The sequence below is a fragment of the Plecotus auritus genome (genome assembly GCF_963455305.1).
Source record: "Plecotus auritus genome assembly, chromosome: 1".
Taxonomy (NCBI): domain Eukaryota; kingdom Metazoa; phylum Chordata; class Mammalia; order Chiroptera; family Vespertilionidae; genus Plecotus; species Plecotus auritus.
Genome location: NC_137770.1, coordinates 96,612,335 through 96,633,272, shown reverse-complemented (window position 1 = coordinate 96,633,272; position 20,938 = coordinate 96,612,335). Strand labels below are relative to the sequence as shown.

Below are 20,938 nucleotides of genomic sequence, written 5' to 3'. Positions count from 1 at the left end.
GCGCGTACCCCCACGGTGCAATCTCCTGCCAGCGGCGGCAGCCTGGGCTGGGGTCTCAGCCTGGCAGGGGCACGCACCCCCACGGCACAATCCCCTGCCAGCAGAGGCAGCCTGGGCCGGGGTCTCAGCCTGGCAGGGGCGCGTACCCCCATGGCGCGATCCCCTGCCAGCGGAGGCAGCCTGGGGTCTCAACCACTGAGTCACACCAGCCAGGCAGATATGAAGGAATCTTAAACATTTCTTTTTTAAAAAAATAAATTTTATTGATTTTTTACAGAGAGGAAGGGAAAAGGATATAGAGCTAGAAACATCTATGAGAGAGAAACATCGATCAGCTGCCTCCTGCACACTCCCCACTGGGTGTGTGCCCCCAACCAAGATACATGCCCTTGACCGGAATCAAACCTGGGACCCTTGAGTCTGTAGGCTGATGCTCCATCCACCTAGCCAAACCAGTTAGGGCTGTCCAATATGTTAAAGAAAAAACCCTATCTAATAAAGAGGGAATATTCAGGGGAGGGCATTTGGGGGTGACCGGGTTGTCAGGGGAGGGCAGTTGGGGATGATCAGGCTGGCAGGGGAGCAGTTAGGCGTTGATCAAGCTGGCAGGGGAGTGGTTAGGGGTGATCAGGCTGGCAGGCAGAAGTGGTTAGGGGCAATCAGGCAGGTAGGCGAGCAGTTGGGAGCCAGAAGTCCTGGATTGTGAAAGGGATGTCCGACTGCCTGTTTAGGGATCGGGCCTAAACAGGCAGTCAGACATCCCCCGAGGGGTCCCAGATTGGAGACGGTGCAGGTTGGGCTGAGGGACACCCCACCCCAGTGCACGAATTTAGTGCACCGGGCCTCTAGTATATATATATTCTATAGTCATAGGTGAGCATAAGCTTACCCAAATCAGTATCAATATTATGAAATAGGTATATATAAATATTAAAGTTTTGAAAGTAAGTATGTTAGCCCTGACCGGATTGTGAATGTTGTAGGTTTGTGAAGAGAAATCTTGAGGGAGAGTTATATGGTTAAGCTGAATAATGAATTTAATTAGGTCAATGAATTTAAATATCAAAAGTAAGCTAATACAGAGTTGGAAATTGGTTCTTTTTTCACTCTATTAGAAAACAAGGATTTTCCAGTATTTCTATAACCATGTCATTTTAAGTTTTTGTCATTTAGAAACAGTCATTGCCTTACTCTGATGCATTTGCAGATGTGTTATGTATTTAGAAAAAGCCATGGGAAGAACTCTGACTTATTCTAAATTACAGATTTCTAAAAATAAACTTTCAAATCATACCTTTAAACTGGATGAGATGTATAAAACTCTAAGGAATAACTGAATTGACACTTCATCCCATGCCCCAAATCCTGGTTTTGGAGGTCTCATAATCAGTCCCCAGGATGCAATAATTCCATACCAAGGGGATGATGCTTCTGGCCCATCTCTACTTTAGAAGAATCAGCTAACAATTTCTCTGTTCCAGTCTTGGATCCCATTCCCTTGTTGCCCTTAGATCAGGCAGGGATAGACTTCCATACTCTACACAGGCAGGGACCATGACCTTCATCAGCAGGAACAGTTACTGAAGCCAGACTGTCCTCCCTCATCATCTCTAAAATATTTCAGTGAAGTATCTGAGGAGGTAATGAGACAGGTAAGTCAGGACAAGTGGAATAGGGAAACTGAGACAGATAGTTAAACAGCCAAGCAGTTTATAGCCATCTAGTAAATCACAAAATCCTATCTTCCCTAACCAAAGACACTTGAGAGTAAATGATTTACACTTCTCCTCCCCAACCAGAGGGAGGAGAAGTGTAAATCATCCTACTCCTAAAGACAGGTAGCAGAAATCCAATTAGTGCCTTTTGTGCCAACCACACCCAAGGATGGATGAAGTCAGGAGAATATCGTTTTGGTGCATCAGCATAAAGCTGATGAGATTTTATTGAGATCCTCTCTAAGACCTCCTCTACAATTCCTACCTTTAGAAAACAGATGAGAACCCTCAAGAGAAAGGCCCAGCGTGGGCTCTCTCAGGAGCATGCCCATGCCTTTTTTTCCTCTCAGGCATGCATCTTTACTTTTCTCTCCTAACAAATCTAAGGGTCCCTAGGAGACTTGCAACCAGCAGAGCAACGAGCAGCACCAGCTAGTCCCGAGCTAACCCCCAGAAGCTGTCTCCAAGGCCCCCTTCTCTCTCAATTCCCAGTCGGCTAAAAGCAGCCCCAGCATGGCTTAGTTCTTCCCTCTGACCTTTCCAGACACCAAAGCAGAGCACCGCCTACCAGGGGTGGGCAAACTTTTTGACTCGAGGGCCACAATGGGTTCTTAAACTGGACCGGAGGGCCGGAACAAAAGCATAGATGGAGTGTTTGTGTGAACTAATATAAATTCAAAGTAAAGGAGCAGAGGGGAGAGCAAGAGAATCGAATAGAACAGCCGGATCCGGCCCGCGGGCCGTAGTTTGCCCACGGCTGGTAGGCTCTGTTGCTTCTTTTACCCTAAGCCCTTCCTTTGTTTCACTGTCCCTAGCTTTAATAAACATACTCTCAAAATAAATAAATTAATATCAAAACTTTCTATTTAGAATTTCAGAACTTATACAGTATGCTTTTATTAAAGTAAAACACATGCATATTTTAAAATTAAGTATAAATTAGCTATCTTATGTGTCTAAATATGCCCCAATAGAGGTTGAATTGTGCTTTAGGGAAGCAAAAACATTTGTTCAACACTCTGTATCTATTGATGTAAATTGGCTCAAATCCTTCTTAGAAGTAGACAGATTATAAATAATAAAGAACTTACACACAAGTAATTCAAGACACTACAAATGACACTCAAACACATCTTTTTATTATATACTAAATTTAAAAATACAAATCTTATTAAAAATGCTTATGAAATATTGTATACATAAGTACTGTCAAATACTATCAGATTACGACATTATGTACATTTGCCACAGTTAATTAGAAACAGAACAAAGTACATAACTTTACTGATAATGAATTTCAGATGTCAAATATTTTAACATTTGGCAACTGTGAAGTAGTGATCCACGCAGGAAGCTGTTTGCAGAGGTAAAATAGTAAGAAAACAAACAGAATAATGCAGATATTCCTGCCCTAAGTGTTAATAAGTAGATCTCTTTCTCATCCTCTTAAGTCTCACTATAACAGACATTAAAGTGCACAAGACCACCAGGAATACTTGATTTGGTTGTACCCTAATATACACTACAGCCAACTGTGCTGCCATATTGAGGGTTTTGATTATTTGTACTGTTCCTGAGGCTTTAGAAATTAATTTTGAATGTGGCTAAGAGAAGAGAGGCCAATACTTTCTAAATTGCACCAAGTGCCCTTAAAGTATAGAATCTAGTAGAAGTGTAGATAAAATTTCTAATTTGAGAATTCAGGGAAATTATCCCTGTCTATTTTGCCCTAGGAATAAAATTAGTATAAGGAACTACTTTTACCTCTGGAAAATGCTTACTAAAAATCTGTTTGGAAGATCAGAATGCACAGCAAGCACCACAATACTGTCAGTTACTGTCCACCACTATGCGGTAACATAAACACCTGCTCTCTAAAGGCTCACAAGAAATACACATAGAAGCATGTTATTACTTGACACTAATGTTACTAATTAACATTAAGTATCATTTGTAAAAATAGGTCACCACCATATAATCAAAGAAGACAAGAAAGAAAGCTACTAGTCTACAAAAGTGCTCCTTTTAGCTGTCAAACCCAATAGCTTAATTTTGGGTAAAAAAGATTGTAAAGTAAGGCCATCAGTTCTAAACAAGCTGATAATGCCATATATACATACATAAATATGATTAATTTCAATCCTGATTAGACGCTAATATACTAGTACAAACCATTTATAGGAAATGTTTTATGATGCTTATTTACAAACACATAATGAGTGACAAAGATATGGAAAATTTTTAAAAATGCAGATAAAATTAGCCATTTAGCAACACAGTTCACTAAACACAGATTTGCATAAAAACGTTTAATAAGAAACCCCTACCATATACACCTATTGGTCATTGGACCTAAAAGGTAAATAAATGTAATGATCACAATTAAACATTTTTTCTGTCTCTTTTAATAACATATCAATATGAGGCCTACTTAGAATACTACCTACAAATACACAGTCTCTCATGATTCAGCGAGAATATTGAAGTCATTGAATACATTTTTACTCCCATGGCACATCACATTTGGTAACACTAATAAGGTAGATTTAGATAACACTTAAATCATGATTATGAATGTTTAATTGAATATTTTCCTTTCTGTAGCTGTGAAATGTAAAGCTTAGATTTGCTTCCATCAGGCCTCTTAAACCAAACTTCATCATGGTTAATTGTTGTAATTACGGCACTAAAAAGGATTGGGGGGAAAAAGGAATGAATGAATGAATCACAATATTCTTCCTCTATTCGTTTCCAAGTACTAGCTATAAAATCAAAATAACTGGATGAAAAGAATAGATTCAGGTACACAATTGCCTTTTACCAGAATACTGACAATCATCTATCATTTTGTCAAAATAGCATATTTAGCAACACCTAATCATTTTCTTTCCTTTTCTAATAGTTGGTGAGATTTATTAGAACTATTAAATAAATATACATTGTTCCTACTCAATCCCCATCTTACCCTCCACATCCCCCCAAAAAAACAAAGTGGAACTAAAACCACTACTTATATGGTATTACACCTCCAACTCTTATCAGTCTTGGTTGTAGAAAATCTTTCAAATACTAATCCCTAATTCCCAGTGTCGAGCCTCTGTGGCAATTGTACAGATTTTTTTGGACACTACTCATCTCAATATAGAAATCTTTTTAAAAATAGATTTTTGTTTAATTGTCTCCTCTGCTATTTCATCTTTTTAAACCACATTTATATTAAGTAATAGTAAATGTTTCCAAAGTAATAAGAGAAAGCCAAGAATCCAGGGGTATAGTCTATACTCTATAACCTAGTAATCAGCTTAATGAGCTTCTGAGAGAAGTTTCTATACATAATGCTCCTGGTATCCTAAAAATTTAAAGATGAAATTACAATCCCATTAAAACCACTGTATTTGGAAAATGAACATTCTATACTAAATGCAAGTTGAATATTCTATACTTCACTTACCACTGAAATCTAGAAAGATATTTTCTTAATGTTAGATGGCTACTACTCTGAGAATTATATCTTTAACTACTGAAGGAATTAAAGCAGTAATTAGTATTAATATTTTTCAAAGGCCAAAACCAGATAAAACTTAGAAGGATATATAAGTAATTATATAAACTTTATTTAAGCCTAGACAGATTAAATATTTTAAAAGACTATTTTCAGTTTTCAAGTTATACTTTAATTACTGTTACTCTTAAAGTTTTCATGAGTTTTCCATTCCTTTCCTACTTTAATTGATCCAAATTCTTCTTATCCAAAATACTGTCACACACCACAAAGAAAGGGGAGGACTGATGGGTCCACACGTTGTGGAAGCACACTGTCAAATTCACAATTCTCTGATTTAAAGGTCATCTACTAAAAGAATTAACAAATAGCATCCCTTACCTAACTAAATAATTCCAAGACTTCCAATGGGCTAATGCTTGTGTTCATGTACTATGCAACTCTTGTATATAAAGAGTAACACTGGTGTACACACATGTTAATCAAATCATATGTTAAGAGAAAGAAAGGATCCACGGGCAACTAATTATGAATATACTATGGAGGCAGCAAATATTTATATCAATGTTGTAAACACTGAAATGATAAAGGCGTTTTACCTTGTAGGACATTCATCTTTTTTGTCAATACATATTGTTTGTCCACGTATATACCATTCACCATCATAATATAATCTTCCCTCTTCAGATCTAGCACTGTGCAGATGTTTTTCCAGTTTCACAGGTGCTAAAGGGATCAGTTCAAAAACTGTTATATTAATAAGACACGGTCAGAACAAAAGTGCAGAACATTAAGAATTAACACCAATCCATGCATATATGTGAAAAAAACACTAAAAATGTTTCTTATAAAACAAACATAAATATAATAGAAATAAGAAAATTTAATTTCTTACTTTTTAAATATAATTCACAAAATTTTCAGTATAAGTACTAAACAAAGCTAAATAATGTACACTAAATCATCGATTAACTAGGCAAGTGCCAGAAGGGAAAGCAGGACACTATCAATTACTAAGGCCAATTTTAAATAGGAGTTAAAATATCAATTGCCATGTTTCCATTGAAAACTATATTTTTCATATTTTCTCCCCAGCAGCTGTCTGACAATTCCAAAGAAAAAGAGTTTATTACATATTCCAAGAGTTCCCCAGGCCTTCGATCCTAAAAGGGAAATGTCCTAAGTAGAACTTCCTTTTTTTTTTAATGTCCTACAAATGATTTGGCATTAATCAGGTAAACTCATGCAGAGAAAAAATGTTCTTTATAAAAGAACACTGTCAAGAGTATACAATGAAGTAGACACCTCTTTATCATTTAAATGTCACCACCTCAGAAAACCCTTCTCCAACCAGCCTAACTCCTCAGTTAATCTTCATCACAACATTATATTTCCTTCATAGCAATTATTACAATTTGTCATTATGTTGTTCATTATTTATTTTCATATATATTATTCTTCCTCCCCCAACAAATTCCTGGGGGTCCTTCTCTTGTATCATTGTATTCCCAGAGCCTCAAGTAGTGCCTGATATGCAGAAGGTGTTCAATAAGTATTCATTCACTCACTCATTCATTCATTTGTTCATTCATTCAACAAAATGTTTTCTAAGCACTGTGACTAAAAGAAATATGATTCTGACCTTTGTGGAGCTTACAATCCTGTCAGGAGACAGATAAACATGTAAACAATAAATAAAAAATTACAAATTGTGGTAAGTGCCATGAAGAAAACAAACAGGGCACAATGCTACAGACAACAGAAATGGGGAGGAGACCCAAGCAATAGTATAGTAAGATCCTCAAAGGAATTCATGACTCAAAATGTTAACAACCTAGAGATTTAGAGAGTTACCCTGCCAGTTAATTTCTAAGGGAAGCATTTTAGTATAGTATTGCCACAATTTCATGACCTAATAATAAAGTTTAAAGGTTAATCCTTGGGTTAAATATAAAATAGAATTTGAGCTCTTATAATGTACTTTTTAGTATTTAAAACATGTATTTTAAAAACCTAGCTTCACTGTTCTTAGAAGAATTAGAAATTTCATATACAGTGAAAAAAGGCACGAGAGTTATCCTAGACAACAATGTCCATCACTACTTTGGCAGTGATTTTTTTAAAGTAATTTATTTGTGTTTTATTAACATGACTTTAAATGTAAATGTGGTAAACAATGTACAATAACATAATAGCATTTTTTTCCTTAACAACTTATGTCTCCTCTGGAGTTAAAACACTGCTTCTTGGGGGTATTGGTATGATATGTTGATTGCTTAATTTTTTATAATGTATCTATCACTAATTCATGTCCAGACTCTCCATAAGAAATATGTGAATCACTTTGTTATACACTCAAACATGTGAGGCAATCTATATTTACTTGTGTGTGTGTTGTTGTTTTTTCTTGAAAACACCTCTCCTGAAGGAATCTACAAAAAGCTGGCATCTTGCCATGATCAGGGCTTGTTGCAAAGTGACACTCTGGGATCCCCTTTCACAACCACGAGAATGTCCTCCGACTCATGTATTCTGAATCTCCTGCTTCCTGGGTGTCACATATTCCTCTATTTTCTCCTTTGCTTGGTAAAACATCCTGATTCAGAGAGCCAACTGGACTTTGATTTGAGAAAGTTGAAAATGAAGAGAAACTACTAGGCACTGCCTGAGTTTTAAGGAATCATAAGAAAAACTGACAATTTAAACATTTCCCTGGGTGCAGGCACAGGTGAGCTGGTCCTCTGCTCAGGGCCTCACAAGGCTGCACTGGAGGTACTGGTCAGGGCTGGAGGTACTGGTCAGGGCACCCTGGGTCCTCTTCTAAGCACATGGTTGTTGTTGGAACTCATTTCTTGTGGTTGCTGGACTCAGACCTCAACTCGGCAGTGATTTTCAGACTTTTAAAAAAAGTCAAAAAAGTGTAATTGGATATAAATTTTACTAAGGTATATCAGATGTGTAAATCTTAGTGCTGTGTAAATTTTTCTGATGGATTACACTGCTAGCACTCTAATTTCTCTCCCAGAAAATGCAGGCACAGAAGAAATGTTGCCCACAATTCCAGAGGATTCTCACGGACTCCAAACACCTCCCTTATAGAATTATTGGGCCCATAAAAAAAAAGACTAAATAAATACTTTTAAAATTATTGATCCACTATTATCAATAGTAATGTAGCTGAAACACTGAAAGAAGAAATACATTTCATTCACAAATCTTGAAACTTTTATATGAGGCGAAGACTCCAGAGGATTCCTCATAATTTCGGGTATAGTGTGTACTGATGAAATGAAACCACTGACAGGGGAAGCTCTTTTGGATGTAGATGACTTAACCCTGATTCAACAGTCTCCATAAAGATTTCTGAGCTCAGACTAAATGACTTACGTTCTGTTTTCACTCTGTGTGGACCCAATGTAGCCATCGCCTAATTGAGGGGGAAAAAAGGAAGAAAGACGTCTGAGTCCACAAAGTATATTTTGGCATCTATTTAACATATACAGTGACCACTGATAGATAAGCTCAATAACAAGCACAGTGAAGTATAATCTTCAGCTCTTCTAATAAGTTGTTAATGTCTAAGACCATAAAGAATATATATGAGCCCTGGCCAGGTAGCTCGGTTGGTTAGAGCATGGTCCGATACGCCAAGGTTTGCAGGTTCGAATCCCAATCAGGGCACATACAAGAATCAACCAATGAATGCATAGTAAGTGGAACAACATGTTGATATCTCTCTCTCTCTAAAAATCAGTAAATAAAAACAGTTTTAGCCCTGGTTGGTATGGCTCAGTTGTTTGGAGTATGGTCACATACACCAAAAGGTGGCGGGTTTGATTCCTGGTCAGGGCACATACCCTGGTTCGATCCCTAGTCAGGGTGCATGCAGGAGGCAACCAATCAAAGTTTCTCTCTCACATCAATGTTTCTCTTTCTCTCTCTAAAAAAAATTTTTTTTAAATTTTTAAATATATATATATGATATTATCTCTGGGAAATATTATTAATACCTGAAATAATCTCTCATTTTCAACTAAAAAGTTTCTAAAAATGGAAAATTAAGGAAAACAAAAGCTTCACTTTCAAACAAGCACAGAAAAATCCTAGAATTCTTGAATCTCTGATGACAAAATGCAAAACATACAACAAAGGTTGAAATTTTCATTTTCGTTCATTCAATAAATATTTATTGAGTGCCTTCTGTGAGCCAGGACCAGGCTAAGAACTGGGCACAAAATGGTTATTTATTATTATTTTGGGGCAACCTAAATAAATACTTTCCTGTACTTTTACATAAATTATTAATGACATTATTACAAGAAAAAAAACTGTTTGAGAGACATGTTGACATGTCTCTCAAAATACTCCTTCAATTCACTGTTATCTGTATTAGTGTTAATTGCCTTAGAGAAACTGTGACAAAGTATATTTATAATAATCCTATTTTAATGTACTAATGAAAAATAACCATAGAATCTTAAAAAGTAAACTATAAAAATATACTTGTATTCCATTGCTTGTTAATCATACCTTCCGAATTGTTGTCCAGTCTTCAAGAATATCAAGGTCTTGTAGCATATAAACTATATATGGACGTTGAAAAGTCAAGGACATTTTAACTGTAAGAATTTCACATTGTGAATTATACTTTCAAACTGCTGTTTTTCAAAGAATAGAATAATGATTTCTGGACATAATCCCTTGGCATGCTGATTTCTGACTTCAATTATTCTTCAAAACCTTAGTGCCAGGATAAATATATTATAATACTTCAGATGTTATTAACCATATTCTCTTAATTCTACATATATTGTCAGATATAGCACCAACCTAGTCACTGTTTTGAAATGGGGGAAAAGGGTAGGGTACCATAGGAATGCCAAGATTGCATGCACATATTAATTTAATTTAAAGACACTCCACGTTGAGAAACATTAAAAAATGTTAAAAAGCACACAAGAATTATGTAATTGTGCTATATACTAAACAACTATTTCACATCAAAGCTCCTGTGAACTATAAAGCCATATTAATTTTTGAAGTTGAGATTATAACTAAATTTCTGTTCCTCCCGTCCCTCTTAATCTAAATTATATTCTTATGCCTTTAATGCATTTTATAAATTATCTTTTGCTTATTACAGATCTTGCAAACAAAGGCAATGTATACTAATAAAATTTATAAAGGTATGTACAGTGCAAAAATATACATAAGGCAACAATCTCCACAACAACAAAAACCCAGGAAATTTGGAAAAGGATATCTGAAACAACAACTGGTTTCTTTTTGTCAGGACTGAAAGGATCCTTCCTCTTTTTTCTTGACTGAAGCTCGTCATTCCACAGCTCTGGTAAGTAAATAAAAGTTAAGTATTAGCTGATTTCTGGAGACCAAAGGAGGAAAAAGAGACTATAATTTCAAGGTAGCAAAATTTCATTGGCGGTTATGTATATGTATGTAGATATGTGACTTCAAGAATTTCATGAGCAGCTATATATTTATGAAGTTTTCTCTGCTTTTATTGAAGTAAAAATCAACTTGAACTTAATAACTAATAATTGGTCAACATATATCAGGCACTTTGTTAAATATACATGAATTGTCTCAACTAACCCTCAAAGCTACCACTGAGGGAGGTATTCTCACTGCTTCAGTTTTACAGACAAAAAGACCAATTAGAAAAGCTAAAGTGACTGTCACCCATGGTCGCCCTTGACTAGCAGGTAATGGAGCAGTGGCATTAAGCTCAGCTTGTCTGACTCCACTATGTCTACTCTATACAAAAGAACAGAATTTGCAAAAAATAAAATAATGATATGCAAGAACTGTAGGACAACCCAGTAAGTAATCCATTTAGTGGAGAAAGCCTTTCCACAATACCCCTGAAAAAGCCAATTTCTCATTGGACTGATCTAATTATTATCAAGTTTTTCCTTTATCTGAGACACAAATCTGCCTCCTTGTAACTTCTATTCATTTGTCCTAGTTTGCGTGGTAAGAGGTTTTTATTCCTTCTTCCACATGACAATCTTTCAAAACTTAGAGGCAACATATACTATAACTGTCTTCAAAGCCTACTCTTATTATCTTTCAATACTATTCTCATAAAATAATAATATTCTTGACCTGACCAGGTAGCTCAGTTGGTTAAGAGTGTCATCCCAATATGCCAAACTTGTGGGTTCAATTCCTGGTCAGGGCACATACAAGAAGCAACCAATGATTGCATAAATAAGCAGAACAACAAAATCAATGTTTCTCTATCTGTGTTTCTCTTTCTCCCTTCCTCTCTCTCTCCTTAAAAAAAAAAAGTCAATAAGTAAATTTATAAAAAATTATATTCTTATCATTCTTATAGTATAGTATTCTTATTCTTATAATTCCTGTCAGACTTCTATTTTGTCCCTTTTCATTGCTCCTTTCTACATCTTAAGTCTGAGTTCAACTCAAAGGAACAATCACAATCTTACCGATTGTTTAGAAGTCTCCCCTTCTCCCCTCTCATTAGAACACTTCTTTTACATAACATTTATATTAGGAGAGGCAAGCCGTCGAGGCTGCAAGGGCTGAGCCCCTTGCACAAATTTCGTGCATCGGGCCTCTAGTGAGACATTATAATAAGTCAAAGGTTCGGTGTCACCTAAACTAAACATAACAGTCACATCATTCCCATTACCTGAGGTAATATCAATGCTGTGCCTGTCCTCTTCAAGCCTTCTTATCTTCTCCTCTAGCTCACTCTGGACTGTATCATATAACAAAAGCTTTTCACTCTTTAAAAAAAAAAAAAAAAGATTACACATAAGTAGAAAGGAAAAATTGGTCTATCTTAACTAAGAGTACTAAATAACTTATTCTTAAAGTACTTTAATGAATGATGCTTTTGTTTGCTTTTTTATTCCAACTTATGTATTTTAAAGATAAAAAGTCAAAATATGAAAGAAATAAAACCAGAAAATACATGCAATTAAATTGCTTAAGGACATCTAAATTTGTATGTGATAATTAAAGAAGTTATTTACTTTATAAGAAACTCATAATAAGCTCCATGTCTCCTCTTAAATATAAGCAGGTCCCACCTGTCACCATAATGGAGAACCTGTCCAATAAAGTATAACTTTATAAAATGGATCATATTTCCTTATTGGAACAGTAATTGGGCCTTTATTCCTCACTAATATCTCAGCATAATATTAAAATAGACTAATATATCACAAAGAGAAAGATTCAAGTACAAATTTTATAATACTTCAATTACAGTCAAGATCATAAAATTACAGACTAAATATATCCAAATCTCGCAACAAAACTATCTATGGAAGGATTGAGTGACTTGCTACAAGAGGCAAGGCCGTTTACTGTCAAATCAGATTAGAACCCAGGTCTACTAGTTCTAGTCCACTGTTGTTTTATATAGCACTGTACCCCTTATTTGAAAAGCCATAATGAACATACTTTTAGATGCTTATGACAGATTCCCAAGCCACTCACCACATGCTTATTGCTAGTAAGGATATTAGGCTATTGGGATATAACTAGATGATTATTTTGTAGAAGCTACTGGAATATAGTTAGCTATGATTTCTTGTGGAAGGCATAGGACACACCCAGGTAGACAGCATTGCCAGTGTCAATCATAAAGTCCTCTCTTTCAAGTTTGAAATTTAGAGTCTACACACGCTTGAAGATTCTTCTGAGTGGTGGGGAAAAGATGACTTTTGTGAATTTGAGGCAAACCAGGAGCTAGTAGGAAAGCAAAGCTGAAGATAACAAAAACTAGATCTCATATGAAAAGTGATCTCGTGGCAGGCTACTCTCTGTGTACTTCCTTTTACTTGTTCCCCTGCTTTTGGGAAAGTCTTATGAAGTATTCCCACCTTATTTAAATTGTGCTACTAGAATTGGGAAATATTATGTGTCAGGAAAAAGGGAGAGCAGACCCCACCACTGTGTATGTGACAGCTATAAATAGATCCAGATTCTCCAACTAAAGATGACTCTGACTATAGAGCTGGAGTGGTAGGGCTTTTATTAAGACTATGAGAGTTTAACTGGTATGTTCTCTCCTTTCTACTGATAAGTTTGCCCTTGGCCAAGCAGAAACTCTAAAATAAATCCACTAATAATTTTTTTACAATGAAAAAAGAAGCCACAATGCGACTGAAACGTTTGAAACTTTGGAAGCATCTCTAAAGATATTATATGTGTGTTTTAAAGCTTATAGACAGAAGTGCCTTGATTCTATTCTCGTTCTGATTTCTTTATTCTTCCCTCCCTTACCCTTAACCTGGTAAGAGTCTCAAAGGGCTTCCTTGAGGATAAAAGGAAGTTATAATAGAGCAGCTAGAGGACATCTGGAAAAGAAAGGGGCATCCAAACTTGAATTGCTTAGGTGCCCATAGAGGCTTCTATGTTCAACATGTAATTTTGCTTTTAAAGGCACTATTTATGTATTTGGCTTTAAGACCCCAAGTCCCTGCAATTTTCACACATAGACTGAGCGAACCTGCTCCCTGAGCCCTTTCCTAGGCTGACACCTATGCTGTTTCTCATCAGGGCAGCTTCAAGGAGGCACGAAAGTAGCTCCAAGTTTCCTTTTTTGTACTGGTCTCAATCTGGCCCATGTTCAGAACCAGCTTCCTTTTGGCAGTTCCCTGACTTGGGCACCTCACGGGTTTCATCTTCCTTCAGGACTCTCCAGTCCTGGGAGATTTTTGAAGGACTAGCATTACCAGAGAATGAAACATATTATAAGGCTATCATCATTTTTTAAAAGTATACTGCACTGCAATAAAAAGATAAACAGAATAGTCTTGGATGGTATGGCTCAACTGGTTGGGCACCATCCAGTACCCTAAAAGGTTGCTGGTTCATTTCCCAATCAGGGCAGGTGCCTGGGTTGCGGGCTCCATTCCCTGTAGAGGGTGTGCAGGAGGCAGCCGATTGATTTTGCATTCTCTCTTCTCCATTCCTCTCACTCTAAAAAAATCAATAAAGTATAACACTGCTGTGTTTATTTAAGAGAGAAAAAGATAAGCAGAATAGAATTTAAAAGCTCAGAGAACAGCCCTAGCCAGTGTTGCTCAGTGGATAGACAGTCAGCCCCTGCACCAAAGGGTCTCGGGTTTGATCGCTGGTCAAGGGCATCTACCTGGGTTGCAGGTTCGATCAAGGCCCCAATTGGGAGCGCATGTGGGAGGCAACCAATCAACATGCTTCTCACATTCATGTTTCTCTCTTCCTCTATCCCCCTCTCCCTTCCACTCTCTCTAAAAATCAATGGGAAAACATCCTCCAGTGAGGATTAACAAAAAAACAAAAACAGAAGCTCAGAACAGACCCTAATTCAGGGAAATTTTAGTATATGATAAAGGTGACTTTTCAAATCATCCGGAAATCTGATAATAAATAAAACAACAGAAATGAGTTTAACTATATACAGAAAAAACTCAGGATTCTATGTCTCACATTATACGTGAAAATAAGTGGACTACAGAGTTAAAGTTACAAAATGAAATCTAAAAGAACTAAATGAAAGATAGTGACTCTTTATTTGATGTTGGGATAAAGGAAGCCTTTCAGAACACAAAAGTTAGGAGAAACCATAAAGGAAAGACTAATACATTTAATCACATAAAAATTAAAATCAAATTTAAAAGCAAATGGAAGTAAAAAGGCAATAAAAAACTAACATGATTAAGGCTCAATAACCATAAGATGGCATTAAACAAGCATGGATAACTCAGCAAGGCAACCTCAATACTGCCCATTCCCACTGCCAAAAGAGGCCAAAATGAGAGAGAGAAAAAACACAAATGGAAATTAAAATGTGCATTATGTGATATTATTTTTCTCTTAGCAAAGTTTTATTTTCAATTATAATTCACAATGTTGACTGATACTAGTGTATAAACTGATCCAATTACTTGGGATAGTAATTTAGAAACAAGTATTAAGGGGATTAATGATTGCATCCTTTGATCTAATAATTACACTTTGAGATTCCATCCTAAGGAAATAATCTCAACCAAAGTTGTATGTAAAAGGATGCTAACGATGGCATACTTGCAATGCAAAGATTAGGAAAGCAATAAAATCCAATAATAGAGTATTGGCTACCTAAATTATTGATGTCCATATTATTGCTCTGCAGACACTGAAAATTCAGAATTCAAAAAGCAGGGAGAGACTTCTAGGGTAAGATTACAAATGAACCCATATCACAAACTGTCTCTTCCCCAAGACCTAATGAAATGCACAAAATAAATCAACAAACACCTGCAGTTATCAAACCAAGGGATGGCACAATTGCATGCCGTGATCTCTGAATATGGTAACTAAACTAAGATAGAACCCCAAGGCATGTACTATACGCAAGTGTGCTCTTTGTAAAGAAAAAAATGTGAGCAAGGGGCAATATTTGGAAAAGTCTGAGCACTACTTCAAATCTTAAAAGAAATGAAGTAGAATCTGGATAGGTAGTCCTGGGGAAAATACCTTCAAGCCTGGATAGGAGAAGGCCCTCCTTATCACATTATGCTCATAAATGAAAGTTGAATACATTCTTAAAAGGAGCAAATACTTCCAGCAGCTGGTAAACTCTGAAGGATGGAGCAGGATGGAGTGGGAGCACAGGGGACCGAAGGCTGGAAGGACTGCTCCCTGGAGGGAGGACACCAGAAGAAAACGGCACTCATTGATTATCTAATGCATTCAATCACATGGAAAATGGCATTAGAAAGCTTTCACAGATCTACTGGAGTCTCTGGGAAGAATTGATAAATACAGAGAAAACTAACAAACAATAAACTAAACAATTATTAATTCCAAGGTTTAAAAAAATAATTGTACATGCCCAGCTGGTGAGCATCAACTTACGAACCAGGACGTCACGGTTTGATTCCCGGTCAGGACATATGCCCGGGTTGCAGGCTCAGTCCCCAGTGGGGGATGTGCAGGAGGCAGCTGATCAGTGATTTTCTGTAATCATTGATGTTTCTCTCTCTTTCTCCCTCTCCCTTCCTCTCTCAAATCAATACACATATATTTTTTAAAAGACAGATTAAAATAGGTTTATTATAAATCAAGTCATATGCTATTTATAAGTAACATACCTAAAATAGAAGGCCATAGAAATGTTGTTGGGAAAAAAGGATGAAACAAACCTTCTCTCAGGCAAATGCCAGACCAAATACAAATAGGGTAGCTGTTTTAATTATCAGACAAAATAGTCTTTAAAGAAAAATCATTGTTACAGAGAAAGCAGAAGAATAAAATGTTACATTTACTAATAGATATAAAAAATTGTAAAAATGGCCGAAACCGGTTTGGCTCAGTGGATAGAGCGTCGGCCTGCGGACTGAAAGGTCCCGGGTTCGATTCCGGTCAAGGGCATGTACCTTGGTTGCGGGCACATCCTCAGTGGGAGGTGTGCAGGAGGCAGCTGATCGATGTTTCTCTCTCATCGATGTTTCTAGCTCTCTATCCCTCTCCCTTCCTCTCTGTGAAATATCAATAAAATATATTAAAAAAAAAAAAAAGTAAAAGTTTCCTTCCTTTAAAAAAAAAAAAAAATTGTAAAAATGTATGATTAAACATATATAAAAAAGGATAGAAATAAAAGAATAGGAAATTAACAATCCCATTTACAATAGCATCAAAAAGAACAAAATACTTAATTAACTAAAGAAAGAACTGTACACTGAAAACTATAAGACATTAATGAAAGAAATTAAAGAAAACATATAAATGAAAAGATATCCCTTGTACACAGATTGAAAGACTTAATATTGTTACAATGTCAATATTACTAAAGTAACTTATAAATTCAGTGCAATCTCTATCAAAATCCCACCCAGCCAGTGTGGCTATGTAGTTGAGTGTTGACCTATGAACCAGGAGGTCATGGTTCAATTCCAGGTCAGGGCACACACCTGGGTAGTGGGCTCGATCCCTAGTGTGGGGCGTGCAGGAGGCAGCCAATTGATGATTCTCTCTCATCATTGATGTTTCTATATCTCTTGCTCTCCCTCTCCCTTCCTCTCTGAAATCAATAAAAAAAATACATTTAAAAAAAAAATCCCAGTGGCATCTAAGAAAAAAATCCCAAAATTCATATGGAACCACAAAGGACCCTGAATACTAAAACTATCTTAAGGGGAAAAAAAAATTGAAGGCCTCACATTTCCTAATTTCAAAATATATTACAAAGCTATAGTAATTAAGATAATATGATACTAGCATGAAGATAGACATATAGACCAGTGGAATAGAATAGAGAGCCCAGAAATAAACCCATACATATATGTACATATGGTCAACCGATCTTCAACAAGGGTGCCAAAAATACATAATAGGGAAAGGACAGTCGCTTCAACAAACAGTGTTGGGGAAACTTGGCAGAAATATGCAAAAGAGTAAAATTTGACTCTTCTCTTACACCATACACAAAAATCAATTCAAAATGGATTAAAGGTTTAAATGTAAAACCTGAAACTGTAAAATCACTAGAAGAAAATATAGGGAATAAGCTTCATGACATTGGTCTTGGCAATGATTTTTTTGGATATGACACCAAAAGCACATGCAACAAAAGCAAAAATAGATAAGTGTGTTTATGTCAAACTAAAAAGCTTCCGCACAGCAAAGGAACAATTAAAGTGAAAAGGCAACCTAGAGAATAGGAGAAAATATTTGCAAATCACATATAAGGGGCTAATACCCAAACTTTAAGGAACTCAATTAAAAAATGGGCAAAGAATGTGAGTAGACATTTCTCCAAAGATATACAATGACCAATAGGTATGTGAAAAAGTACTCAATGTCACCAATCATCAAGAAAATGCAAATCACAATGAGATAACACTTGCTACCTGTTTTGATGGCTATTATCAAAAAACAGATAAGTGTTGGTGAGGATATAGAGAAATTGGAAACCTGTGCACAGTTGGTGGCAATATAAAATGATTTGGTCACTGTGAAAAACGATATGGATGTTTCTCAAAAAATTAAAAATAGAACTACCACCCTGGTAGGGCAAGTCAGTTGGTTAGAGTGTCATCTTTATATGCCAAGGTTGCAGGTTTGATCCCCGGTCAGGGCACATACAAGAATCAACCAATGAATGCATACATGAGTGGAACAACAAATTGATGTCTGTTTCTGTTTGTCTCTTTCTCTCTCATTCTCTACAATCAATCAATTAATTAAAAAATTTTAAAAACAGAACTACCACATGATCTAGCAATCCCTTCTGAGTATATGCCCAAAAGAATTTATATCAGGATCTCAAAGAGATAATTGCACTCCTGTGTTCATTACAGCACCATTCATAATAGCCAATATGTGATAAACAACCTTAGTGCACACTGAAGGATGAACGGATAAAGAAAATGTGATTTACACATACAGTGAAACATTAGTCAGTCTAAAAAAAATAAGTAAATCCTGTCATATGCTATAACATGAATGAACCTTGAGAGTACTATGCTAAGTGAAATAAGCCAGTTACATAGGGACAAATATTGCATGATACATAGCTGAGGTATATAAACAAATTAAACACATAGAAGCAGAGAGTAGAATGGTGGTTGCCAGGGGGTAAGAGGAAGAGGAAATAGGAAATTGCTATTCAACAGGTATAAAATTTCAGATATACATAATGATAAAGTATGCCTATAGTTAACAATACTGTATTGCACACTTAAAATGTGTTAAGAGGGTAGATCTCATGTTAAGTGTTCTTATAAAAATTAAATAAAGGAAAAAAATTAAAAAATTTCCATGGGAGGTGAGTTTCAGCTGGAATCATAAGCATTCAGTTTCGAATTGTTCTGATCTAAGAAAGCTGAAATAGTAGACGTGCATTGTGGAACATCTCATCATTAGTATTTTGGGCCTCCAAATTTCACATTGTGAATGACTTTACTGTTTTGAAAATTATAGTATGGAGAAAAAAGCTGGGGTTGCAATACTTACATCTGATAAAATAGACCTCAAAGTAAAGGCCATAACAAGAGATAAGGAAGGCCACTACATAGTACTAAAGGGAGCGATTCAACAAGAAGACATAACTCTGGTAAACATATATGCACCCAATACAGGTGCACCCAAATACATAAAACAACTTCTGGAAGATATCAAGGGAGAGATTGATAGCAATACAGTCATAGTAGGGGACTTTAATACCCCACTGACACCACTGGATAAATCAATTAAACAAAAAATCAGCAAAGAAACAGCAATCCTAAAGACACACTAGATCAATTGGAGTTAATTGACATCTTTAGAACATTTCACCCCAAAGCTACAGAATATACATTCTTCTCCAGTGCACACGGAACATTTTCAAGGATAGACCACATATTAGGACACAGACGAAGTCTCTTCAAATTCAAGAAGATAGAAATCATATCAAGCATCTTCTCAGATCACAGTGGCATAAAACTGGAAATCAGCTACATTAAAAACAATCCCAAAAAAATCAAACACTTGGAGACTAAATAGCATGCTATTAAACATGACTGGGTTACCAGAGAGATCAAAGAAGAAATAAAAAACATCATGGCAACAAACAACAATGAAAACACAACAATCCAAAATCTATGGGACACAGTGAAAGCAGTCTTGAGCGGGAAGTTCACAGCTCTACAAGCCTACTGCAAAAAAAACAAAAAACAATGGTAATAAATTATCTAACCCTACAACTCAACGAGTTAGAACGAGAGCAACAAGAAAAGCCCAGTGTAAGCAGAAGGAAGGAAATAATAAAGATCAGAGGGGAGATAAACAACACTGAGACCAAAGAAACAATACAAAAGATCAATGAAACCAAGAGTTGGTTCTTTGAAAGGATAAATAAGATTGATGAACCTCGCCCTAACCGGTTTGGCTCAGTGGATAGAGCGTTGGCCTGTGGACTCAAGGGTCCCAGGTTCGATTCCGGTCAAGGGCATGTACCTGGGTTGCGGGCACATCCCCAGTAGGGGGCGTGCAGGAGGCAGCTGATCGATGTCTCTCTCTCATCGATGTTTCTAACTTTCTATCCCTCTCTCTTCCTCTCTGTAAAAAATCAATAAAATATATTTAAAAAAAAAAAAAAAAAAAAGATTGATGAACCTCTTGCCAGGCTCACCAATAAGCAAAAAGAGAGGACCCAAATAAACAAAATCAGAAATGAAAGAGGAGAAATAACAACAGACCCCACAGAAATACAAAGGATTGTTAAAAAATATTATGAACAACTATATTCCAACAAACTGGACAACCCGGAGGAAATGGACATAGTCCTAGAAAAATATAACCTTCCAAAACTCCATTAGGAAGAATCTAAACAGCTCAACATGCCAGTAACTATGGAAGAAATTAAAGCAGTCATCAAAAAGCTTCCAGCAAACAAAAGCCCAGGGCCAGATGGCTTCACAGAGGAGTTTTACCAAACATTCAAGGAAGAACTAAAACCTATCCTCCTCAGACTACTTCAAAAAATTCAAGAGGAAGGAACACTTCCAAGCTCCTTCTATGAAGCCAGCATCACCCTAATACCAAAACCAGATAAAGACAACACAATGAAAGAGAACTACAGGCCAATATCCCTGATGAACATAGATGCCAAAATCCTCAACAAAATTCTAGCAAATCGGATGCAGCAGTGCATCAGAAAGATCATACACCATGACCAAGTAGGATTTATCCCAGGGATGCAAGGGTGGTACAATATCCA

The 20,938-nt window shown here is 36.3% G+C and overlaps 1 protein-coding gene across 4 annotated transcripts in view; it reads right to left on the bottom strand.

Moving 5' to 3' along the window:
* Positions 1–2,833: 2,833 nt before the first annotated feature.
* The window catches only part of BRMS1L (BRMS1 like transcriptional repressor), a 42,148-nt gene continuing 24,043 nt past the window's right edge, over positions 2,834–20,938 (bottom strand). Inside the window, exons 5-11 of one of the 4 annotated variants that reach the window (XM_080672260.1) lie at positions 15,715–15,879; positions 11,894–11,990; positions 10,481–10,564; positions 9,748–9,812; positions 8,605–8,644; positions 5,817–5,943; positions 2,834–4,401 (exon numbers count right to left, since the gene is read on the bottom strand). In XM_080672260.1, coding sequence (XP_080528386.1) covers positions 4,284–4,401; positions 5,817–5,943; positions 8,605–8,644; positions 9,748–9,812; positions 10,481–10,564; positions 11,894–11,990; positions 15,715–15,879 — 696 coding nt within the window. In that variant the 3' untranslated portion in view covers positions 2,834–4,283. Of the gene's footprint in view, positions 4,402–5,816; positions 5,965–8,604; positions 8,645–9,747; positions 9,813–10,480; positions 10,565–11,893; positions 11,991–15,714; positions 15,880–20,938 lie in introns of all 4 variants that reach the window. The other 3 variants (XM_080672259.1, XM_080672262.1, XM_080672261.1) reach the window with 3 other exon arrangements.